This window comes from Zootoca vivipara, chromosome 10 (assembly GCF_965207765.1).
Source record: "Zootoca vivipara chromosome 10, rZooViv2.hap1.1, whole genome shotgun sequence".
Taxonomy (NCBI): Eukaryota; Metazoa; Chordata; class Lepidosauria; order Squamata; family Lacertidae; genus Zootoca; species Zootoca vivipara.
The window spans coordinates 43,716,988-43,741,285 of NC_142593.1; the positions used below are offsets into that span (position 1 = coordinate 43,716,988).

The 24,298-nt window shown below is 40.3% G+C and overlaps 1 protein-coding gene across 1 annotated transcript; it reads left to right on the forward strand.

Annotated features, from left to right (window-relative positions):
- Nucleotides 1–1,192: 1,192 nt before the first annotated feature.
- PAIP1 (poly(A) binding protein interacting protein 1) lies at nt 1,193–23,240 on the forward strand. Its single transcript, XM_035100695.3, has 11 exons — nt 1,193–1,980; nt 7,322–7,470; nt 8,988–9,176; nt 13,078–13,190; nt 14,352–14,463; nt 16,014–16,139; nt 18,074–18,180; nt 18,873–18,990; nt 19,104–19,158; nt 20,455–20,548; nt 21,647–23,240. Exons 1-11 carry the CDS (start codon nt 1,722–1,724, stop codon nt 21,744–21,746), a joined length of 1,422 nt encoding a protein of 473 aa, XP_034956586.3. The 5' UTR covers nt 1,193–1,721; the 3' UTR covers nt 21,747–23,240.
- The last annotated feature ends 1,058 nt before the right edge of the window (nt 23,241–24,298 follow it).

Sequence of the window (24,298 nt, forward strand, 5' to 3'; positions counted from 1 at the left end):
CTGGAAAAACATGGTGCACTCATCATTCTCACTGCATAGGGTTGCCATATTTCAAAAAGTAAAATAGTGATTTTTGATTTTTTAAAAAAGCTTTTGTACCTGTTTCTGCTGCTTTTCCCATCACGTTGCCGTACATCCAGGTTTTTCCGGACCTTTTGCCGATTGGGCAAACCCACCCACCCCCGACACCATTTCTACACCCCAAAAGCAGGACATTTCAGGGATTTTCCTGGCATAATGTTGCATGGCCAAAAATGGCTTATCTTCTGAGTTAGGCTAATAAAACTCAGAGACAAGAGGAGTTAGGAGTCCATTTTGTTTATTGCGAAGCAATAGGCTGCAGTCGAATCATTTCGCAAAACTGCAACCCCGCCCAATGTGGGGCAGAGGAATTTATAACATTTCAGATAAAGAATTTTGATTTAACCAATCACATAAATCATTACATCGTTGTATATTTAATATTCATCATTACCTCATTTCATATTTAATACACATGCGCAATTAGCATCACTACTAAACTTTGATTCTCACCGTGATCTGTTACATATTGTTAGTTTACATGCACCTGTGTTACGTGTGGATGTAACAATTTATGTTCTAGTTTATGAATTGCGTCTTTGTGATTGACATATTAGCTGACCTCCTATCCCAGTAGGGATGGCTTCTTGCTGAATCATCAGTTTCTTTAAAGCATCAGGTTACCATAACTCTTCTAATATAAGCATATTCCAAGATTTATAGGGATTTATAAGCATATAGGGATTTATAAGATTTATTGGGATTTTCGTTATCACCTTAATTGTGGCCCTTTGGGTCCCTGCTACATTATGGCAAGCCTATTACTGTATTTGGTATGTGCTTATGTCCATTCTGTATAGGAAAAAAAGACAAAACAAAAAATAAAAAAGAGTGGCCTGGTTTAGCCAATTAAACAGTGTCAATTGAAGGGATTATTTTCATTCTACTGTATATTGGATTTTTGTGAGAGAGCACACCTATGCGTGTGTGAGAGAGAAGGCCCAAATCAAGGATGGGAAACCTGGAGGGGCTCCAGATATTGGACTACAACTCCCATCAGCCTCAGCCAGCATGGCTAATGCTTATGCATGATGGGCGTTGTAGTCCAACATCTAGGGGGGGGGCATCCCCCCATAAGGTCCTGGCTTTGTATCCACTAACAATGCACATAAACAGATTTCTCTCTCTGGGGTGGAAGCCTGTCTGGTAGGTAACAACACTTCGTGCATTTGACGTGGGCGGACTGCACCCCACAATAGCTTTATGCCACCACAATAGCTTTGTTATGGAGCCGATTTAGGAGCCCTGGAGGCTCTCGCTCTCTCTCTCTCCACAAGTGGGGTCCCGTTAGGCCCCGCGCGTCGCCATGGCGACACGGGAGCGAGGGGAGGCCTCCGGGGCGCTGCGAGGCGCTGTGAGCCGAATGGGGGAAACGCAACAAGCGTCCCTGACTGAGCGTGAGAGGGGGGCGTGTGTGCGTCTCGTTCGCCTTTGGTGGCTGGCGGTGTGTGGGGACTTCACCCCACCCCGCTCCGCCTGACCGGGAAGAGCGAGCTGCAGGAGGAGGAACCGAAAGTGAAGCGGCTTGCTTCGGTGCAAAGGGAGGAAGCGGGGGTCGGGGCGGGCGCCTGCCGCTTGCGGGCCGAGGAGGACTCGGGTGGTTTCCCTCATGAGGAAGAGGCGGGCCTGAGGAGGCCGACATGTCCGACAACGGCTTCGACCGGGCTCCCGGTGCGGGTCGAGGCCGAGGGGGTGGGGCTCCTACGGCTCCGGAGAGCGGAGCCCGCTTGGGGATGAGCGGAGGAGGAGGAGGAGGAGGAGGCAGCACCAGCGGCGGCAGCACCAGCGGCGGAAGAGGCTTCGGGGCTCCGCCGCAGCTCCTCAAGCAGGGCTTCGCGCACCACCAGGAACCCCTCCGGCCGCCCAAGACGGCGCCCCCGGGGGCCGGCGTCGCTGCAGGTATTTGGCCTGGCGCCGCTTCCTGCGCAGTCCCTTCACGCCCTCCCTCCCACTTTCCTGTTTATTATTATTATTATTGTTGTTATTTTTATTATTGTTGTTGTTATTATTATTATTATTATTAGGAAGTGGAAATGGGGTGGCCGACCTCCCCGCATAGCCTTGGCCTGTCGTTGGGAACCTCCTTCCACGCAGTAGTAGCTGAGCAAGAGAACATAGGAGCCAACTCCTAGGGGCCGGGAGGTCTTTTTCCCCTCCCCCAAATAAAATATTTGAGGGGTTTCCCCCCAAGTTTATGGGCATTGCCATTCCAAGGGTGTGCATGCACTGCGTAATGTGATCTATTATGCGGGGCGGGGGTCTTACCTGCCCCCCCCGCGCAGTATATTATTCAAGTTGGCACCCCTGGCAGAAAGTGTGCAAACCTTGTGTGGTTCCCCACCCCCCCCCTCTTCCATCTCCACGGCCCTTGTACTCCGTCCAGTCTCCCTCGGGTGAATTTCGGGCTATGCAGGGGCGCCTTTGGAGGGAGATTTGTGTGTGTGTGTGTGTGTGTGTGTGTGTGTGTGTGTTGGGGGGGGGGGAAGAGACGAGAAATCGTCGCTCCTCCCCATTCAACCCTGTATATTGGTGTCTCGCGCCATGCTCCGCTATTCCTCAAGAGCACCTCTATTTCTGGCCGGCTCCGCATACTGGGTGACTATATTTATTTGCGTCGGCGGCCCTGCTGTAGTAATTATATCACTGGGCTGTGTTGAAATGCACCCTGTTGGTGTTTCTATCTCTATCTCCCATCCACCTCTCCGCCAATGTTTTTGCCATTTCATCCCGAATATATGCAGAGACGGCCCTTTGAACTTCGGGGAGAATTGAAGCCTGCAGTCTTTTGCAGATTTTCTTTGGGAATAAACCCTCACTGGCCATGATGAAGTTAGGTCCCTTGTAGGGTAGAGCCTGAAATCTCTTTGGTTATTGGAATGGCAATTCTGTTGTCCTGATTTAAATTCTCTGGGCAGGGACAAAGAATGGGATTAGGATTATTAAGTTACCAAGAGCTAGGTGCACCTTAAAAAAAAAAAGTTTGGGATGATGTGTCATCTTCCCTGCATGCCCCTTCCTCTCTGTAGACCAGGGGTCGGCAACCTTTTTCAGCCATGGGCCGGTCCACCGTCCCTCAGACCATGTGGTGGGCCGGACTATATTTTTTTGGGGGGGGGGAATGAACGAATTCCTATGCCCCACAAATAACGCAGAGGTGCGTTTTAAATAAAAACAAACATTCTACTCATGTAAAAACACCAGGCAGACCCCACAAATAACCCAGAGATGCATTTTAAATAAAAGGACACATTCTTCTCCTGTAAAACCATGCTGATTCCCAGACCGTCTGCGGGCTGGACTTAGAAGGTGATTGGGCCGCATCCGGCCCATGGACCTTAGGTTGCCTACCCGTGCTGTAGACTGCCCTTGAATGCGGTCTGAAATAGATATGTATGGTTACAAACAATGTGTCAATTGATATTTGTGCAAGTTTGCTAGTGTGTAGTGCAGTATGTATCATTTGACCTTCCCATTCCATTAATTGGAAATCTGGTCCATATACTGGTATGTTTCTCACTGCGTGGTAAGATAGTACTGCTGATTAGAGAGGAATAAAAAGGTAAAGGTAAAGGACCCCTGACAGTTAAGTCCAGTCGCGAACGACTCTGGGTTTGCAGCGCTCATCTCACTTTACTGGCCGAGGGAGCCCACATTTGTCCACTGACAGTTTTTCCGGGTCATGTGGCCAGCATGACTAAGCCACTTCTGGCGAAACCAGAGCAGTGCACAGAAACACTGTTTACCTTCCCACCGGAGCAGTACCTATTTATCTACTTGCACTTTGACGTGCTTTTGAACTGCTAGGTTAGCAGGAGCTGGACTGAGCAACAGTGTTTGTTTTTCTAAGGTCACTTTCCTATCTGAAGTCTATCCTCACTTATTTGAAAGCAAGTTCTTGTAAATTAAGTTTTTAAGTATACACTCAGGATTGGGATGGATAGCAGCCCAGTCATAAACATGATCATTCGGAGTAAGTTCTGGATAGTTCAGTTTAGTTGTGCATAGGGTTGCATTGAACCCGGTGAAACATGCATTAAAGTAAGCATGTTTAGGGGATTACAGTACTTTGAACTCTTCATGGAGCTTTTGTGCACCTGTGGAAAAGGGCTGTCTTGAAACTCAACCAACATTTTACCCAGTGTTAATTTTAATTACTGATTCAAAATATAAAAAGCAATTAGTTATACATATAAGATTGCAAGAAGGCTGACACTTGAAACATGAGGATTCAGCAGTAAATTTGACTGAAATCTGTAGCTGCTTCTAAGGAAGTTTCTTGTGTATTTTATTTTTACCACACTTCAATTAAAAATGTTCAAGGCAATTATACAGGGCTTAGACTTTAAAACTGAGCAAGGTGGCAAGATTCCCACATCTTGTGTACTGCATTTAAAAGAAGTTGTTGTCTTTGAGGAAGCAGCTACACAGTAAATTAGGAAAGCAGAATATGTTATCAGCTGTAAATAAGTGCCTCGCTTGCCTTAACCCTAAAATTTTGGACAGACAACATATTCATTAAAAAACTCAGTTTGTAAACTTTTTGGGACAAAGTTGCTTATGTCTGCCATCCATAACATAGAATATACATTGATAATACGATAAACTTAATTATGGGTTTTATCCAGTTGGTGCCCTTGATTCAGCAGGAGTTATCTGGTAACAGAGAGGAAATGATTTTTTACTGATCTGACATCCCCTTTTGAGTCCCTGACAGCCTTAAAATCTGTTGTGGGAGGGGGGTTAGGGGACACTCCAGAACATGTTTTTGGAGATTGCAGGGGACAGGGAAATGAGCTGGAATCTCCTCTCCTCTGTTTGTTGACACCTTTGCTGGAGCAACAGCAACAGGATTCTACCCTATGAATTAAAATGCCTTCTTAAATGCAATTAAATACATTTCTCCACCAACAGAAAGACTGACACATGTCTGCTATTTTGTCTGAAATGTGGCAAAAAGACTTTATACTTAATATATACCTTAACCTTTGAATATTTTTCCTCTTATACATGTCCAGGAAAAAGGTTTATGTTTTGGTAATGCAAAACTTTGCTTTATTCTGTGTAATCTTCAGTGCATAAGAATTATTAGTTTGTATTTGTAAGGGGTGCACAAGAAGCTGTCATGGTAAGACCTGTTGACTTAAGGAGTGTGAGATACATAAATATATACACACACAAACAAGAATCTTTATTTACATTCCCAGGCAAAGCTATGTGTAAGATTCCAAATTCAAGCTCTGTTTGAATTGAAAGAATGGGGACAGCCTAATGTCTTCAATATCTAATGCCAATTAATTCAGTTTTTTTAACAGTTACAGTCCCCAATTATACATTTGATATATATATATATATATATATATATAAGTGATTATATTATATTCAGATTTGATTTAAATAAAATGCATCCCAGAACTTCTTTGAAATGCATTCTAGTGGCTAGGGAATACATAGGTTATAGTACAATCTTCTGTGTGATCCAAGAGAGCTATGGTGGGTTACCAGATGATTACACTCCAGTCTTAATAGCTAGCTAAAATCTAGGCAATCCCCAAACTTCGGCCATCCAGATGTTTTGGACTACAACTCCCATCATCCCTGACCACTGGTCCTCTTAGCTAGGGATCATGGGAGTTGTAGGCCAGAACATCTGGAGGGCCGCAGTTTGGGGATGCCTGCAACAGATTGACTGAGTGGGGGACTTGTTCAGATCCCCATTTCAGTACCATCTTAATAGACAATCAATCATCAGTTGTGTAGATTCAAATGTTCATTGATTTTGTTTCTCTGTTCACAAACTTCCTACACTAGGGGTTTCTTGACTGGTCCATGGACCACCAGTGATTCACAAGCTTCATTCAGGTGGTCTGCACCATGTCAGCATAAAATATTCATCTTGATTTGTAATTGTATTTTATTGCTTTTATTTATTATGATGTAGTATTGTATTACAGTTTGAAGGCATTCAAACTGTAATACAATAAAATCATGTATAAGAAATAAAAGCAATTAAGAAAGCAATTAAAAATAATGCAGTTATCTAGCACAGAGTATTGCAATAGCTATAGCAAGCAGGAAATATTTAGTGGTCAACCAGGATGCTCAGCAGTTTTCAAGTGCTCTGTGCAATAAAATATTTGGGAACCAGTCTTTTTTAATCTTAGTATATAATCCAGTGGTTCCTGGGAGAGCATCCCAGCAGCCATAGGATAAATTGGACCCCTCCTGCTTAAGTCAAAAAAGGAGATCTGAGGTTAAGAGTTTAGCTCTCCAGTGCTAGAAGTTCCTCTGAAGTCCTGACCCAACTGATATTGGAGCTTCAACCCAACATTGGTAGGATAAAACAGGTGTGTGTCAGGTGATTCTAAGAAACTGCTTCAATCCAATGACCTCCCTCACCTTATCCTCTTGTTATTACCGGTACCAATGAGGTGGGGGGAGGGTTAAAAGGCATGTCCCATCGACCTCTGCTGGAAATGAGTGGAAGGGCACTCTCTCTGTTCTGCCCTGCCAACTTGAGCCCAGAAAGGCATAGGATGAGATGATAGAACTGCCTTGGAATTTAGCTCTCTGTCTCTCACACACCATTTCACCATTTAGGATTGTGGGCTTTAATGATAGATTGGACTTTGAGTGGATTCTTTTTCTTTCTTTTTTCTCTTTGAGATTCAGTCTTCCCTGAATTTCGCTTCTCCCTCCCCCCCTGCATTTTTCCTCATGTGTCTTGTCTATTTAGATCATGAGCCTGTAGGCAGGGACATTTCTCTGCTAAAGGGCAGGGTATAAATTTTATTCTCACATTTGGGGTTTTCCTGATGTGGTATGATGCAGCTCTTTATAACTTAATGAACGCCATGTATATTAACAGCCGGCTATATGTTTGTGGCAAGAACTGTCTCTAAATTGCATATCTTCTATAGTAAAGGAATAAAGCCATTTCTGAGCTGTCATAGAACTGCCTTGTGTTTAAGAGACTGCACTAGAATGATAGTAAAGTCTTTTAATTCTTCCTAGCTTTAAAGTTGAGCTTAGTTTCCTTTTTCCATGGTTGACCCTGACAAAAGTGATTTATTTAAGTGCTAATGGCTGCATAATGTCAATAGTGAGAAAAAGAAACAATGAGCACAAGAGCAAGTATGTCAACAAGATTTTGGGAGCCCAGTACCCTGTTTGGGGGGGGGTATTTTAATTGACTTCTGGTTGCTACATGCAAACTCAGTTTCTTCATATTTTAAATTTTCAGAACAGGCAAGAGCTACATCTTTACCAGAAAAAAATAGTTCTAATTCAGGAATGGCTAAACCTCAGGTGGTTGTGGCTCCAGTGGTAATATCAAAACTTTCTGTGAATGCACCTGAATTTTACCCCTCAGGATATACCCCTGATCTTACAGTAAGTATTTAGCCTCCTCTCTCTTCCATTTCCAAGCAAGTGAGGCCAATGTGAACATTCTGCTAGACTTGTTAATCTTCTTTGTAAGAAATGACTTTGATCTTGGAAGCTGAAACATTCCATCCCATAATTTCTCTTGGTGTTTTAGAGATCCTTAAACACCAAATGGTTTAAAATGAAGCAATCTCCCACCCATAGACACTTCAGTGCTGCTGTGCGTCTGCAACTTTTGATTTGTCTAATATTAGGTCAGCTAAGCAATCTGTAAGCAACATTTCCAATTTGCTGAAATTTTGAGAATGCCTTAGGGACTGCTTGAAAAAGTTTGCTCTTGAATGACATGGGGTTTTGTGGATAAAGCCTTCTAATAGGCCCTAGCTATTTAAAAATATATGTATTAGTAGTGTGTATATGTAAAAGTATTTACTTCACTAATATCTAGCTGACTGATCTAAGAGGACAGCCTCTCCCTCTTTTTTGATTATGTGCCAGTACTGCACACAGCACATTATTAATATTATTAACAGTGCTTGACTTCAAATACCCTTCCGTAAAACTAAGTATCTTTTGCTATCATGTAACACATGGGTTGCCATTGTGGATTTGGGGAAGGCTATAAGTGGGAAGGGGAGGCAGAAAGTCCATTTATATACAGTGGTGCCTCGCTAGACGAAATTAATTCGTTCCACGGGTCTTTTCTTATAGCGAAAAAATCGTCTAGCGAATCCCATAGGAATGCATTGAATTTTTTTTTTGCCCATAGGAACGCATTAATTGAATTTCAATGCATTCCTATGGGAAACCGTGATTCGCTAGACGAATTTTTCGTAATACGCATTCGTCTAGCGAGGCAACCTCCGCTCGAAAAATCCTTTCGTTAAGCGGAAATTTCGTTAAGCAGGGCATTCGTTAAGCGAGGCACCACTGTACTGTGTCTGATCTGTATGAAAAAATCAGCTTGCTTGGTTTTTTGCAGTAGCATCTCTGAACAGCAACAATGTTTACATTGTATATATGCACATAATAATTACAAAATGAATAAATGTAGAAGATTTTTGTTGAGGAAAAACATTAGCTAATAAGAGTGTGTGTGCACGTGTGCTTGTGTGTGTGTATACACACAAATTCCAATGCCATTCCAACTGCCTAGCTGAAACAGCTCCTGGTGAGTGAATTGGGCATCCTGTGCCTGTGACATACCACCCAGTCTTGTTGTTATATATTATTTTACAGTAGCTATAATTTACCGTAGCTGTAATTTACCAACAGCAAATATTCATGGTGTGTGGACAGGACAGCATGGCTCACCACAACACATTTGTTAACAAGGCCCCCTAGTAGAACTTTATGTCCAGTTTAAGACTGTTTCAGGCTTGTGTGTTTTTTAAACTTCAGGTTGCTTTATTTATTTATTTTGCCTTCCACTATTACTGTATTGGTAAATATAAGTTGTTGAAGCCATTTGTATGAGAACTGATAATAAGTTTAATTCCAAAGCTGACTATAATCGCTTTTAGGAATCTTCTTTGGAAGATGGTTGTGATGGATTTCCAACTCTAACAGAATATGTGCAGGACTTTCTCAACCACCTTGCAGAACAGCCGGCTTGTTTTGAAACTGAAAGAGCACATTTTTCAGAAACCGTAAATGCTTGTGTCACTACAGATGAAGCATTACAAGAACTTGTTGAGCTCATATACCAACAGGTAGAGTGTGTGTGTGTGTATATATATATATGTGATGTTTGATGGGCAGGTTGTATAATATATATATAATATATCTACATGAATTTCTAATCTCACAGAAACATGGGATACATCATGTTTGCTTTTATTAAAATAAAATAAAAGATTGAGCCATTAGTAGCTTTTGAAGATCTGGATCTTAATTGTTTATACTAAAGATGAAACTTTTCATACAATTGTAGATTTGGAAGGGACTCAACGTAAGCTACTCCAACCCCCCACAATGCAGGAATCTCAACTAAAGCATCCATGATATGACTATAAAACCTCAAATCAAGTTAAGTTCACCACCTCCCAAGTGAGACTGTTCTACTGTCAAATAGCTCTTACTGTCAGAAAGTTCTTCCTGATGTTTAGTCAGAGTCTTCTTTTTTGCAATTTGAAGCAATTGGTTCAAGTCCTGCCCTCCAGAGCAGTAGAAAACAATCTTACTCCATCTTCCATGTGACATCCCTTTTGATATTTGAAGATGCCTATCAGTATCTCCTCTCTGTCTCCTCTTGTTCAGGCTAAACATAACCAGTTCTCTCAACCATTCCTCATAGGGCTTGGTTTCCAGACCCTTGATCATCTGGGTTGCCCTCTTCTGCACACGTTCCAGCTTGTCAGTATCTTTAAATTGTGGTGCCTAGAACTGGGGACAGTATTCCATGTGTGGACTGACAGGGGCAGAATAGAGCAGGACTATTTCCCTTGATTGCTACACTATACTTTGTTTGATGCAGCCTAGAAGAGTGTTTGCTTTTTTGCAGCTGCATCACACTGTTTACTCATGTTAAGCTTGTGGTAAACTAAGATCTCTATATCCTTTTCACATTTACTACTGGCAATCCAGGTGTCCTCCATCTTATATTTGTGCACCTGATTATTCCTGCACCTGATTATTCCTGTCTTACATTTGTCCCTATAAAAATTCATTTTGTTAGTTTGGGCCCAATTCTCCAATCTGTTAAGGTCATTCTGAATTCTGATTCTGTCTTCTGCAGCATTAGCTACCCCTCCCAGTTTGGTTTCATCTGCAAATTTGATGAGCATCCCTTCAGTTCCTTCACTCAAATGTTTTATAAAGACATTGAACAACTATGGGCCAAGGACAGAATCCGGTGGTACCCCACTTGTCACTTTCTTCCAGGAGGATGAGGAACCATTTGTGATCACTTTTGGGGTTCGGTCGGTCAACCAGCTACAAATCCACCTAAGAGTTACCTTGTCCAGCCCACATTTTACCAGCTTCTCCACAAGAAGATAATGGGAAACTTTGTGAAAAGCCTTTCTGAAATCAAGATAAGACTACATTCCCCTGATCCACCAAGCTTTTAACTCCTATCAGAAAAAGAAATGAGGTTCATCAGACATGGCTTATTATTGAGAAACCCATGCTGGGTCTTAGTTATCACAGCATCCTCTTCTAAGTGCTCACAGACTGACTGTTTAATTATCTGTTCTAGGACCTTTCTTGCTATCAGTGTCAAACTGACAGGTCGGTAGTTGTCTGGACTTCACCTATTCTCCAAGTATTCTCAAAGATTAAAGACAAAGGCTCTGAGATTACATCTGCAAGTTCCTTTAGTATCCTTCTGTGCAGCTCATCAGGCCCTGGAGATTTCAAGTAGCTGGGTATTCCCTTACCACTTTTCCCTATATTGGACTGCAGCTCCCTCCTTGCATCATTTAATCTGTTAATACCAGGCTGGACACTGCTTTCATTTTGGGAAAGACAGAGGCAAAGTAGGTGTTGAGCAGTTCCATCTTTTTCTCTGTCACCCAGTAGCATTTGTCAATCTTATCCATGCAGAGGACCTACTACTTGCTTGTTCTTCTTCTTGCTTTGAACATAGCTGAATAAACCTCTTTTACAAGCCTGAGTTCATTCTGAGCTTTGACCCTCCTAACTTCCCTGCAACTGTTGCCTATTCATGTATACTCTTCCCTTGTGGTTTCCCCTTTCTTCCATTTCTTATACTGTACATGCCCTTCTTACATCTCAGCTCATCTCAGCTTCCTTCCATGGTTCCTAGTACCGTACTTTCACTTCGTTGATCAGCTCTTCCTTGATAGTGAGGACCAACTCCTTGCAATTTTGCCATGCAAGTTTAAAATAGTGACAGAAAGGTGTGTACCTTTGAATAATGGGCTACAGAATGATGATGCTCTCTCTGTTTTTTAAAGTCTGGTATGAAGGAAACCTACATTCTGTGATATAGCTTAGAAATATTTGTTTAATCTTCACTGAATGTATTTTACTACACAAAGCAAATGAAAAAGGGTAACCAGCTCTTATATCCAGCATATTATTTTTTTCCCTTTTGGGGGGCAGTTCATTTGCTTTATGAAACTTTACTGTAACCTACTTAAAATTCCAGGAAATGTTTTAAAAATAGAATATTAGTTCCAGTTTCAATGCTCTTAGTGTCATATTTCACTGAATAATAAGCTAAGGTCAGGGCACGTGTAAATGCCAATTCAGAAATCAAAGTTTAAGTAGGACTTCTTAGATATGAAATATGATCCCTTTTTTCACTTGCATCCTTCTCCAGTGTTTGTTTACTGAGATGCAACGCCTTCTGTGTTCAATATGGCCTACTCCAAAGGAAATACATATTGCTTTCTGAGGCTACTTAATGTTGTTTTTGCAATATCATTCCTTACTTCTGTTAGTTGGCAGTTCAAGCCATGGGCATTGCGTACTTTTGTCTTACTAGCCATACATCCAAACTGGAAGATGACCCAATTAATTTTAAAGGCTGAATCTTTAAAGCAGAGCTTTCCAAACTTTCCATGTTGGTGACACACTTTTTAGATATGCATCATTTTGCAACACAGTAATTCAGTTTTATTAGCAAAACGGAGGTTAAACTAACCCCTTTCCAGCCCCGGGACGAGCACGGGGAGGGTTTGCGCGACACCTACACACTGCAGCCGACACACTAACGCAGGGGTTGACAACCTTTTTCAGCCGTGGGCCAGCCCACCGTCCCTCAGACCATGTGGGGGGCCGGACTATTTTTTTTGGGGGGGTGAACAAATTCCTATGCCCACAAATAAAAGCACACATACTACTCATGTAAAAACACCAGACGGGCCCCACAAATAACCCAGAGATGCATTTTAAATAAAAGGACACATTCTACTCATGTAAAAACATGCTGATTCCCGGACCGTCCACGGGCCAGAATGAGAAGGCGATTGTGCCGCATCCGGCCCATGGGCCTTAAGTTGCCTGCCCCTGCTCTAACATGTCACAACACAGTTTGGAAAGCTCTGCTTTCTGTCACTTTGCTAACATTACCATGTATCCTGTAGTTTTTATATTTCACAGTGCACTGGTTTTGACATCTTTTTCTGCTCCTGGTATTGTATAAATTCAGCTAGATAATATTTGCTATCAAATGTTGAGGATGTAGAAGATGTCTTTTGCCAAAAGCGAATTTGAAACCTCATGGAAGTTTTGAAAATGAGGACAGAGACCTTGAATTGAACTCTTATCAATTAGAGGACTCCGTACAAAGATAACTCACAACTACTTACTGAGATGGCTGTGACTTGGGGGGGGGTAGCAGGGTTGCAGCTGTGGTACTGAAGGGAAAAGCAAGGAACTAAGTGTTTCAGAGACCAAAATTATACCAAGGGGGCACATGAGTATAAGAAAGGATGCATTATAATAAATAAGAACTGAGTTAACTGACCCTTAGAGGAGGTCTAGCTGCTGGTGGTTGCTGGGGCCTTTAACAAAACAGTGATTTCTGGTTAGCTGAATATTGTTCTTTTCAAGTTTTTGTGGAGGAGTCAAGGAAAATATTTTAAGTACAAGAAATCCACAGCATTTTGTAATTTTAATTCCAATTATTCTCTTGTTTGAAAGGCTACATCTGTTCCGAATTTTTCTTATATGGGAGCAAGGCTGTGCAATTATCTTTCTCATAATCTCACCATTAATCCACAAAGTGGCAACTTTAGACAATTACTGCTTCACAGGTCAGTATCTGTATTTTTATGACATTAAACAGTCATGCTCAAAATTGGCTTGATTTTCTTGTGTTTCTTCCCTGCTTAAACATCTGATTCAAGAGATTGCCCAATGGACTACCAGAACAATTTTATTCGTTGCATAATTATATTCTGCCCCCTTTACATCAGAGGCATTTTGGGATTTTTGATTCATTTTGCTTCGTTTCTTATCTCCACCTCTTTTCAAATGTTTTGGCTGGCATGTTCTAGTAAGTAAAATTTACAGATTTTATAGTAATGAAGGAGAAGCTGTTGATAGTCAACCAGCCTTAATTCAGTCTGTGTATATTCTATATTCTCTCCATGTTTCCAAGAGTCCCAGCTTTCATTTTTAATGCAAATTTCTAGCCTGCATAATTGTAGAAAGCAAACCACCTGAGATTTTTTTAGATAAACAATCTGTTGTTTTCCTCCCCCACCCAACCAAGAATATGTACATTTGTGTGTGTATCTCTATGTCTTCCCATGCTTATAAATAATAGCATATATATAAACTTAACTGCAACTTGTATAACTTAGTGGGTAAAGAGGCTGGGTGCCTGTACTGAAGTCCAGCTTTTTTATTCTAACGAATGAAAAGTGATGAATATGCTTGGACAATCAGCTGGTATATTTTCTCTGGGTAGAATTCAATGTTGCCCTATTACAAACATTCTATCTGTGTAAGTGTTTCAGCATGCATTCACAGACACAGTTGGGATGGGTCTCTAGTATCTGGGGAAGTTTTGCCTCTTCACAATTGTATCTTGGACAACATCTCATTTTATATTGCATTATAGATCTTGGTGGAAGCTATTGACAATTGAGTCAGTCCTATCTGCATATCCCTTTCTTAATTACACTGGAGTGTAACCGAACCCAGAAATATATAGCTAAATATACGAAGTGTGCATTTAAATTAATGGCAGCAATCTATTTGAGTAGTGAACAACCATACTCATGAAATGAAGCCCTGGATATGCAGGTGTTTCATTTATACGCCATCCCATTTTAATCTATCCTTTGCCTATTATTATTACCCATTAATACTGGCTTTTAACTGCAGGTTTTTAACTTCCATATATTTTTTTGTATGACTAGAACTGACTGACATTGAGAATATTGCTGATTAAAACATGTCTTTTCTAGGTGTAGAAAAGAGTATGAAAATAGAGATGAAGCTGCCAAAGGAGATGAAGCTGCACGGAAAAGATTTCATGCATTTGTGCTATTTTTAGCTGAGCTTTATCTAAATCTAGAGGTAAAGGGATTTGGTTTTAAAAAAATCAGACTAGTGGTGAGAAAAGGATCTAAGTGTACATTTTGACTATAAGTCAAAAGCAGTAAAAATCTAAAAATAAGTATCATACCTTTAGCTTAGAGTTCTGTTATCTATTGCATAATTTCAGTAAAATTATTGTTTCCGTTAAAGTGTCCAAATCCCTGTTGAACATCCAAGTGCATTTTGCTTATTTACCAAAACATTGCATGGTGTGAACTATATATTCCTTAATGAGCATTTGGGTAGAATTCTGCTACTATCCTTTATCACTTTATTTCCCTAAGTAAAACTGCAATACACTCGTTTATTCTTAACATGAAGCATTTGTATCCCACTTGGCAGTTAGAAAGAGCTCCCATAACCACGATACCATTGGTAAGATGGTCACTGTTCTGAGGCTTACAGTATAAAATACATGAAGGGAAAAGGATTGGAAGGAGGGAGGGGGAAAACTTCAAGCACTATTTCCTAGTTAGTTCTTCTAATGACCATCTAGAATGGAAAGCATTTGAGGCCAAGAGGAGTCAAAAGTTGTTGGGTCTTTCAGCAGAACTGATGGAGAGACCTACATTCCCAGCTCTTTCCCTCTCATGTAGCCTGATGGAATGGCTGCTGTAGATGACAAGGTTTAGTCTAGTTTCATTGTAGATTGAAGTATTTTCTTTCTTTTCTAACCAAAACTGAGAGTTTAAGGGAAGGGCCCAGAATATTCTTGAGGATGATTCAGACAGTAAAGTTAATCCAGAATTATTAGGCGATTAGGAATGCTAGTATGAATGTATCAATTTCTAAATACTTATCTGCCAACCAGCTTCCTAGAATTAGACTTCTTAAGCCTAAGTATCGTAGTGCAATTGGCAAATAAAGTATTTAGTGTGGTTAAGAAGCATTGATTTCAACAAGCTATTATAAAAGGTGGCTTTAAATTTCCTCTTAGCTATTCAAGTGTACAGAATCATTATTCCTGATATAACAAGCAGGCATAATATATATTTGCAGAACAAAGTATTCTTGTTGATTTTTAAAGGGGGGGGGGAGACTTACTGATGCCGAAAAGAAACGTAGAGAAATGGCTCCCCAAAGCCAGAAAAGAAAGGGGAGGGAGTGTGTTCTTTAGTCACATACTTAACAGGGAAGAAGTTGCAGTGCTAAATTTTCAGAAAGAGACCCGAAGGTGGTTTAGCATACTGCCATCTGTGCTATTGGCTTTTCTTCATTCTATGGGAGGAACAGAGTGGTTTGCTGAAAAAGCAAAGGCAGTCTATATGTGCTCAGGGCCTTTTTACTGTGTTCTTCCGGGCTAGTAAAAGTATTTTTTTACTTCCTATCCCAGATATAATGTATAGACCCCTGATCATGGGCTTTTGGTTCATGGTTCCATAAGCAGCTAGTTTTATATAAGAAAATATAATTCCAGACACTTGGGCTTAAATGACTTGCAATATTTTTAATTTTGAAGTCATCAAACAGTGGTTCCAAACTACACTAATTTTAATGGCATGGAAACATTCATGTATACATTTTTATAGGTAAAAGGAACTAAAGGTCAGCTAACCCGAGCAGATATTCTTCAGACTGGACTTTATGAATTACTGAACACCCTTTTCTCTAATCCTGTGGACAACAATTTAACCTGTGCGGTGAAGCTACTGAAAGTATGATGTTTTCATTATTGTGTTGTATAGTTGTGTTCTTGTATCTATTCTGGAGAACTTTTGTTAAAATGGTACTAAAACTGATTCAGACATTAATTACTTTGATAAAAGTAATTTAATAAAATTTTCATATGCAGGCATAGTGGATAAAAGTGGTGAACATGGCCTGTTTTTGTGGGGGGGTGCAGTTTAATCTTCACTCACTCATGAAGTTCACTGGCTGGACATATCTCAGACTAAACTACCTCGGAGGAAACATGAGAAGATATAGCTGTGATAAGTAACAGTCTCTGTTACATCACATTGGCTTTGTTCTTTTATGTGTAGAAGGACTTCCATCCATACAAGGTTACTTCAGCCTCAGACAATACATTCTACAGTGTTTTGACTAACAGAAGCAGCTTTTTAGGAGACATAGAGGCTATAGTGTAGAGGGGGGAGGGTAGGAAAGCCATGGCAAGCAGAGGTTTGCTCATGCACATTTGGACCCAATTCATTATGTGTAATCATTTTAATCCATTTAACAGTATCAGTCAATCTTGAGAATATTGGGGGAGGAGGTAAATACAACCGCCCACCCATGCATTTCTGTAAGTATTAAGATCTGGTGAAGTGAACATGCGTGAGGGCCAAACAAAGTTGTTGAGCTTTTCTTAGGATTTGACCCCAATAAGTAAGCTGCCACAGGGGATAGATGAAACCGGCTGGCATAGCTGCCAAGTTATCCCTTTTTTACAGGGATTTTCCCTTATGCTGAATAGGCTTCCTCGCGAGAAAAGTGAAAACTTGGCAGCTATGCTGGCTGGGGGGCTGGATTAGTCCCCCAAAACGGACTTTGGACATGCCTGATCTAAATGCATAAAAAGAATCAACTATTCACTGTCTTGAAAGAGGAGTTGAAGAGCACAAACCTGTGCCTGTTTGCTTACGAGTAACTCCCAGCCCTTGAAAGGAGACTTGCTCCTTCGTAAGTGTTTATAGGATTGCAGACTGGAAGAACAATCCAAACCCTTGTCAGGCTCACACTACCCAAGGTGGGGGTTGGTGGAAAAAGTCTTCTCTGGGCTGCAGCAGCCTAGGGCTAGCCTAGCGATGAGGCACCATGCTGTCCAGTGATGGTAGTGGTGCTGGCTCAGGATCTAGCTGCAGGTCCTGGGCCAGCTAATCCCTCCCCTAGAATGCTCTATTTTGAAGCTTTCTGTGGATTGCTGCTAGTAGGAAGCCCACCAGTGGTAATTCCGCCTGGCAGAATGGGGAGCTCCACACCAGCAGAAAGACACTAGGCAGAAGCCATCAGAGCTGTTTTGGGCTGGGCTGAATGAGACCCCTAGCCCCCCCCCCATCCAAACCATTTGCAGCATGTGAAATAAGGAGCTTGGATTCACCCTAATAGTATAATTTCTTCAATAATGTACAACACTATATCCTCAAGCAGAAGAGAGGCTGGGTTTATGACAGTGTTCTGTAAAATTCGGTGCACTTTTCAAGTTGGATCCATGTTGTCCTTGGCTCTTTTCAGAATGTGATTAATCATAAAAATAGGTTTCAAGAGCATTCAACCAACGGTGTGCAAAGCTTGGTGGTTTTATTATCTCCCCTACTATGACAACTCTTAACAGAAGAATAAAGAGATCTATGCATGAGGCTGTTACATATGTGTGGCATAACTGGAAGAACATCCAAGGAGCTTCTTGTTTCCATAGAAGGATATCCAAGTAGCTTAGATTTGCAGGGTGATGGGTTTCGATACTGCTTTTTTATTTTTATGTTGCTTTAAAAGGTTTTAAATATTAAGCTGTTTAGAAATGCATTTAATCAATTAAATAATTAAAAAGTATTATGAAGGCCTTCATCACAGACCTAGTGATTGCAGAAATGTCATTAACCTTAAAGTCCCATTTTGAAAATGTCTGCTGATAGTATGTGTTCTTTAGTTGACAGGCTCAGTACTAGAAGATGCATGGAAAGAAAAAGGAAAGACTTATATGAATGAAATGATACAGAAAATTGAAAATGTTGTCTTGGATGCAAATTGCAGCAGGTAGTGAGAAAATTCATTGCTTCCTAGCTTTCCATTTGGGATGATTGCTGTTCTTTGCCATCTCTTAAGGTGAAACAGCTTTTAAAGCTTTCTGATCATTACTGTAGTTAAGAATTGTTATTGTGGTATCTTTAATACAACTTGTGCTGAAATTTCTGACATGGTTTAAGTAATACTGCTTTCAAATAGATCAGTCTTTGGTAATCAGTGGGTGGAATCCAATTGATGCCATTGTGCGCACTGATGCGCTTTTGATCCAGTAGAGGGGGGGCGATTTTAGGTAATTCTCACTGCTGCCTGCATCATCCAGCACCCCAAAAAGCACCTCTAGAGGAAGAGCACATCAGCAAAAAATAGCCTTCCCTTCTCTTCAGGGGTGTGGTCACCAATGTCATGTTTGTGTTGACTGAATGAGAGTATTGACTTCAAATTCAAAGTTGAGATCTTCAGATGTAGGGTGGTATAAAATTTAATAAATAAATAAATGTAAATTATTACTTTCCAAATTAAATTGTCTTTGGCAATTAGTTAAAACATTGTTTTAAACTGAGTTCATGAGCAGCTGTAAATGAATGAGCAACAGGTATCAGTTTTGTTTTGTTTCTCCCTTATGTTCTGATTGCAAGCAGTGAGTACACTACTCCCTCATGTTGGAAATGCAGTGAGTTTTATTGTGTACTTTCTTTTTACAGAGATGTAAAGCATATGCTTCTGAAACTTGTAGAACTACGGTCAAGTAACTGGGGAAGGGTACAAATAACTTCAACATACAGGGAAGCAACTCCAGAAAATGACCCTAATTACTTTATGGTAATGAATACTTGTGTTTCCTCTTGCTTCAGATACATTTATCAGAAAATGTATAAAGTACTGATAAAATGTGGAAGTAGTTACTGATAAACGCAATCGTATTTTGATTTCAGAATGAACCAACGTTTTACACATCTGAAGGCGTGCCTTTCACTGCAGCAGATCCAGGTATGTCAACAACTTGATTGGGGGGGGGGGGCAGTTAAGCAGAAATTATCTGAGGAGCTCATGAAGTCTGATATTAAAGAAAACCTCTGTAGAAATGTACAGGCGACTCCCGTTTCAGGCGCAACCAATTTATGCACCATCCCACACTCATGCACAGCATTGAACCCAGAAGTGACTTCGCTGAAACATCACTAAAGGAGCAGGGCAGAATGGGGTTTTAGCAGGCCTTTTCAGTGGGTTTGCAGTTTCACGCAAGTGCACAATGACCCGGAACAAAACCTCCGCACAAATGGGAAGTTTCCGGTATTAATGTTAGGTGGCATTCAACATTGAACAAGCTTGCCACTTGGCAGATGGAACAATCACCCCTTTCCTCTCCCCACATACTGTTCTGGGTGTTCTCCTGACACCCACCCACACCCTTGGGCCAGTTTAAGAAGTGGGGGGGGGGGTCCCATTGCTCAGGCAGAAGGCCTTGCACAGGGTTTCCACTAATGGGACTCTCTTAGTGAATCCCACCCATAGCTTTAATCTTAGTTATGGAAGGATTAGAGGGCACACCAGTCAGGAAGCTAAACAAGAACTTTGTTATCTCTCCCTCTTCAACAAGAACAGAACAGCAACAGGAAACCCTTGACTCTGGCCAGGTACCTAAACAGTAGCCCTGTTCAGGTGTTAACACCTGACTAGGGAATGGCAACATGAGTAGCGTTGGTATACTCCAGCAGCCTCAACCATGTTGTACAGGAAAGTCTGAAAGTGGTCAACTAACTGTTCAGCTGGACTTGCTTAGAAGCCCCCTGCCGACCTTCCTGCTCAGCATGGGAAGACAGGGAGTGAAACTGGAATGCAGAACCATTACAGCTTTTCTCATTTCTTAGTGAATTATTAGCAACAAATGATAGAATTAAAATAAAGTTTTTCCTCTGTGATTGCTGTGAATCGAAGCCTTGTGGTATTCTACCCCTTTCTTGGCTCTTGCAACCTTTTTCCTTCATGAGAGTGTGAATTTGTGTCATTGCATCTGCTTGCTGAAGCAGCTTGTTAATTTCACCTAATCTTCTTAACCTTCCATTGATGGAATGGAGTGCAACAAAGTGATGTGCCTAAAATCTTGCAAGTGGTACTCGAAACAGCATCACATTTACACTGATCATGCTTTGCACATCTGTTCCTTAGATACATCCAAACATTTATTTGTGTATTACTGACTGTACAGTTTTAGTTATGGGTATAGAGAATGAACTAAACTTTGAAATGCAGCTTAATTTTTTAAATAAAAAAAATCTCTCATAGATTATCAAGAGAAATACCAAGAGCTCCTTGATAGACAAGATTTGTTTCATGAGTATGAGGAAAATGGAACAGACTTATCGGGAGCTGGAGATCCGTAAGTTCTTGTTTCAGTCTGACATTTTAATCTAGGCATATCCTGGCTTCAGTTTGTTGTTTGAAATCCTGAATTAGGGCACCACTTTTCAAGAGTGCTTTCATCAAAACCTGACCTTTTAAAAATAATAATCTTATAAGCAATGAAGTTTCTAATGGGTATGTCTCATCTCTTGTAATTTTGCTTCGTTGGCATTCTCTGGTGCACCAATCAAATTATATCTGTTTCTGCTAAAACAGTGTTGCTTTTGAAACTAAAAATTTTGTACATTCAGGAAAAACAGCTTGGCTCTGAGCAGAAAGCCTCTTCTGCTTACAGAATTTCTGTCTCAAACTTCACAGAAGAGCACTGCACAAGAAAAATTGAATTACTGTGATAGGGTTTCTTCCATTTGCACAAGATCATTTTCCTTTTTCTTATGAGGACTCCATATACTGTATTTAACTGTTTATAGCTTGAGTCTTCCACACATGTGTAGAACAAGCCATAGTGATTGGAGCACAGACAGTTGCTCAAAGGAAAAAAAGACTTGCTTTGCACTTGAGAGTATTAAGTGATGCATCACTGGGGAAACCCAGCCAGATGGGTAAGGGATAACAACAACAACAACAACAACAACAACAACAACAACAACAACAACAACAACAACAACAAGTTGAATCATATGCAATCTGACCATTAGGGCTTACTTTGCAGTTGCAGGCTCACTGTACCACAGCTCCAGAAACTTTATTGTGCAAAGTCTTCCACTAGCACTTGCATAGCATTTTGCAAAATCACTCTAATGAGTAAACTCATTGCTTTCACACTTCTTTGAATCCAGTGCTGTGTACCAGTAAGTTTCTTTTCTGAAATATTGCACAACCTTATTCCGAACACTTGAGCTTGAGTATTTTGTAATTGTAATGCAATTGGACAGGTGAACTTAGCTTGCGCAAAATACTTCCATGTCAAATTGGCGCAATCTGTTCTGTTCATTGTCAAGGCTACATATTGGTATAAAAATGGGGCTTTGATCCTGCTCTTTATCTTACTCTCAAAGATAGTGTCTTCTGTGACTGGAAAAGATAGGCATCTAACATATGGATTCTTTTGTAGGTATTTTGATGATGATGATGACGACGATGAGATGGACCCAGAAATTGAAGAAGCATATGAAAAATTTTGCTTAGAATCAGAACGCAAAAGGAAACAGTGAAATGCTACACGTGAATAATAGTGTTGTGTTTTTTTAAAAGAAGAAAAACAAAAACCAGCATAGGTATGAATAGCAAATAGAAGGGATGGAAAATCTTTAATATCCATACCAAACAAAGGAAATTAAGTTTCTCCTAGCAGTTAAGTTATGCAATTTCCATTTTATCAAACAGAATCTGCCAAAAAAATGTAAACTTAAATCCTGTAACTTAAACAATGTGTATATATATATCATAGTTTATTTTATGTACAGTTAAATAAACAATGTTTTGACTGGAACAATTTTTTTTCAAACATTTCACATTAATCTGCAAATCTAAGGGTTGCCGTGGTACATTATCACTTTTTTAAGAAAGGGAAATTCCTAGAATCATAAAATACACTATGACTTTGCAGTTGTACTTCCTCGCCTTTGTATAGGATATGGCTGTCATCCTATATGTTTTAGGCTCGTGAACTGCCAAATGTTTCACAATCATGAAAACTACTACCCATCCACCCTGGGGGAAAATTGAAAATCTGCACATAGAGTATTGTTTTCAAACAGCTAAATATGGTAGGCATTTTAGTTCATAAAGGTTTTCAAACAAATTCACTTGGTTAAAATGTCAGGTTGGTGATCTCCCAAAATACTGGTTCAATTTAGATGTCAGGGTGGCATAAATGAGTTTGGAGGAACAGGCATGTCTTCCACATTTACTCTTCAGCCTAACCTCACATTTGATTCCTTCCTTCTGCCTTTCCTGATTTACCTTAGCCATAGTTTGCCATGATACATAAATTGAGCAAACTATGATTAGTGCTAATCAGGATTGCTTACAAATCATGGTTTGCAATCCTACTTCACAGTGACAGAGGAAAATGAAGTCTCACACCATTTCATCATTTACTTTCGAGAGAGAGTGATGTCTCAATTGAGGAATTATATTTGTTTTCCTCCCCATATTCTTCAAAAAAAAGAGAGACATGATTCTGTTTTTAGTTCAATGTTGCACAATAATGTGTGTTGCTTTGAACTGTAATGCTCAGAAATTGGCATTTCTGTTACTTCTCAATTTGGTAATTTAGATACCATATACAATCATCACTTGTATAGAGCTAAACAGTTTTTTATTACGGAAAATAAGCCCTAAATGTTTGCTGGTTATTGTCCCTTCCCTTTTTAAGCATCTATTTTTGTCTTTATGACAAAAATAGGAACATGTCTGGCTTTGTTTTGGTTCCTCGTTTTATATTGAATAGATTAAGTAGAGCCTATTTCCTAACACAAGATGTGTGTGTGAAATTTCCCAAGAAGTAGGTAAAATAACTTATGTAAAGACAACAGAGGTTGTAAATATGCATGTAAATAGTGCTGTTTAATATTGCACTGTTATAACTTAGTACAGTTTGTGTCTGTTAACAAAGTTAGCATCAACTACATCTTTTGGCTGTTAATTTGTTTAGCTTATGAACATCCAATTTTGGAAAATAAACTCCTTTGTTTTGTTGGGTATGGTTTTGGTCTTCCTTTTGTTCTTATTTTCATAGCATGAGATCTTACTTGATATTCCTTGCTTTTCATCTGCAAAGCAGCATCTCTGTAGCTGCTGGCCATCATTTATTATTGTACTTTAAGAAAGTACCTTATAATAGGTTTTCCAGGTAATAATACAATTAATATGCAGCAACATCAGGCCCACTGGCTTGACCCCAGGGCCATGGATACGGGCATGCTGACATCAGGCACACAGGCCCCCATGGTGCAAACAAAGTGGGTGCCCAGCCCCTTCATAGGGAATGTTGTGGGGCACCCTGCCTATGAGCAACATAGTTTCAGCTGTGATTATTGATACATAATGTCATGTTGCCAGCTTATTTTGTGTGCTTCCAGTTGAACCCGTGTCCAAAATACTTGAGTAATTAAATTTGTTAAGCACCACCTGCAAGATGAGACTAGCAAATACAATGGATTGATTTTAAATTAAGGCAGTTTAAAAACCCACAAAAATTGGTGGTGATATCCAGCGTTAGTCATACTCAAAGGAGATCCACTGAAATAAACTGATTTAAGTAACTAGTATTTTAATGGGTCAATGAATATGACTCCTGTTATACCACCCTTTAAATCTGTTTATTTAAATAGTCATATTTCTTAAAATGGGCATGAATGTTGTTAACTGGTTGTTATATAAAAACATACTGGTTTGCAACTCAGTAAAGCCTTTATACAGCAAATGAGCATGGTCCAAAAGCTTTGGTCATTTAGCTCAGATACCTTTTGCACTGTAGAATTCTACCTGTTTATGACATGGCAGTGCACCTTCCCTTGCTAGGGCAAGAAGCAGTTTGCAGAAGGGGTAGACGTAATTTAAAAATACACTAAAGGTCACCCACAAAGATCAGTCACTAAACAAGATTTCTTCCCCACCTAGAACCAGGGTACAACCCAACTGCTATTAGTACTTCTCTAGCACCAGATAGGTGACAATGTTGGCTTGGGGGAGCACTCCATTAATGTGCAGTGGACCTGGCTGGGTACTTTGGAAAAGTCCTGTTGTTCTTGCCACCTTC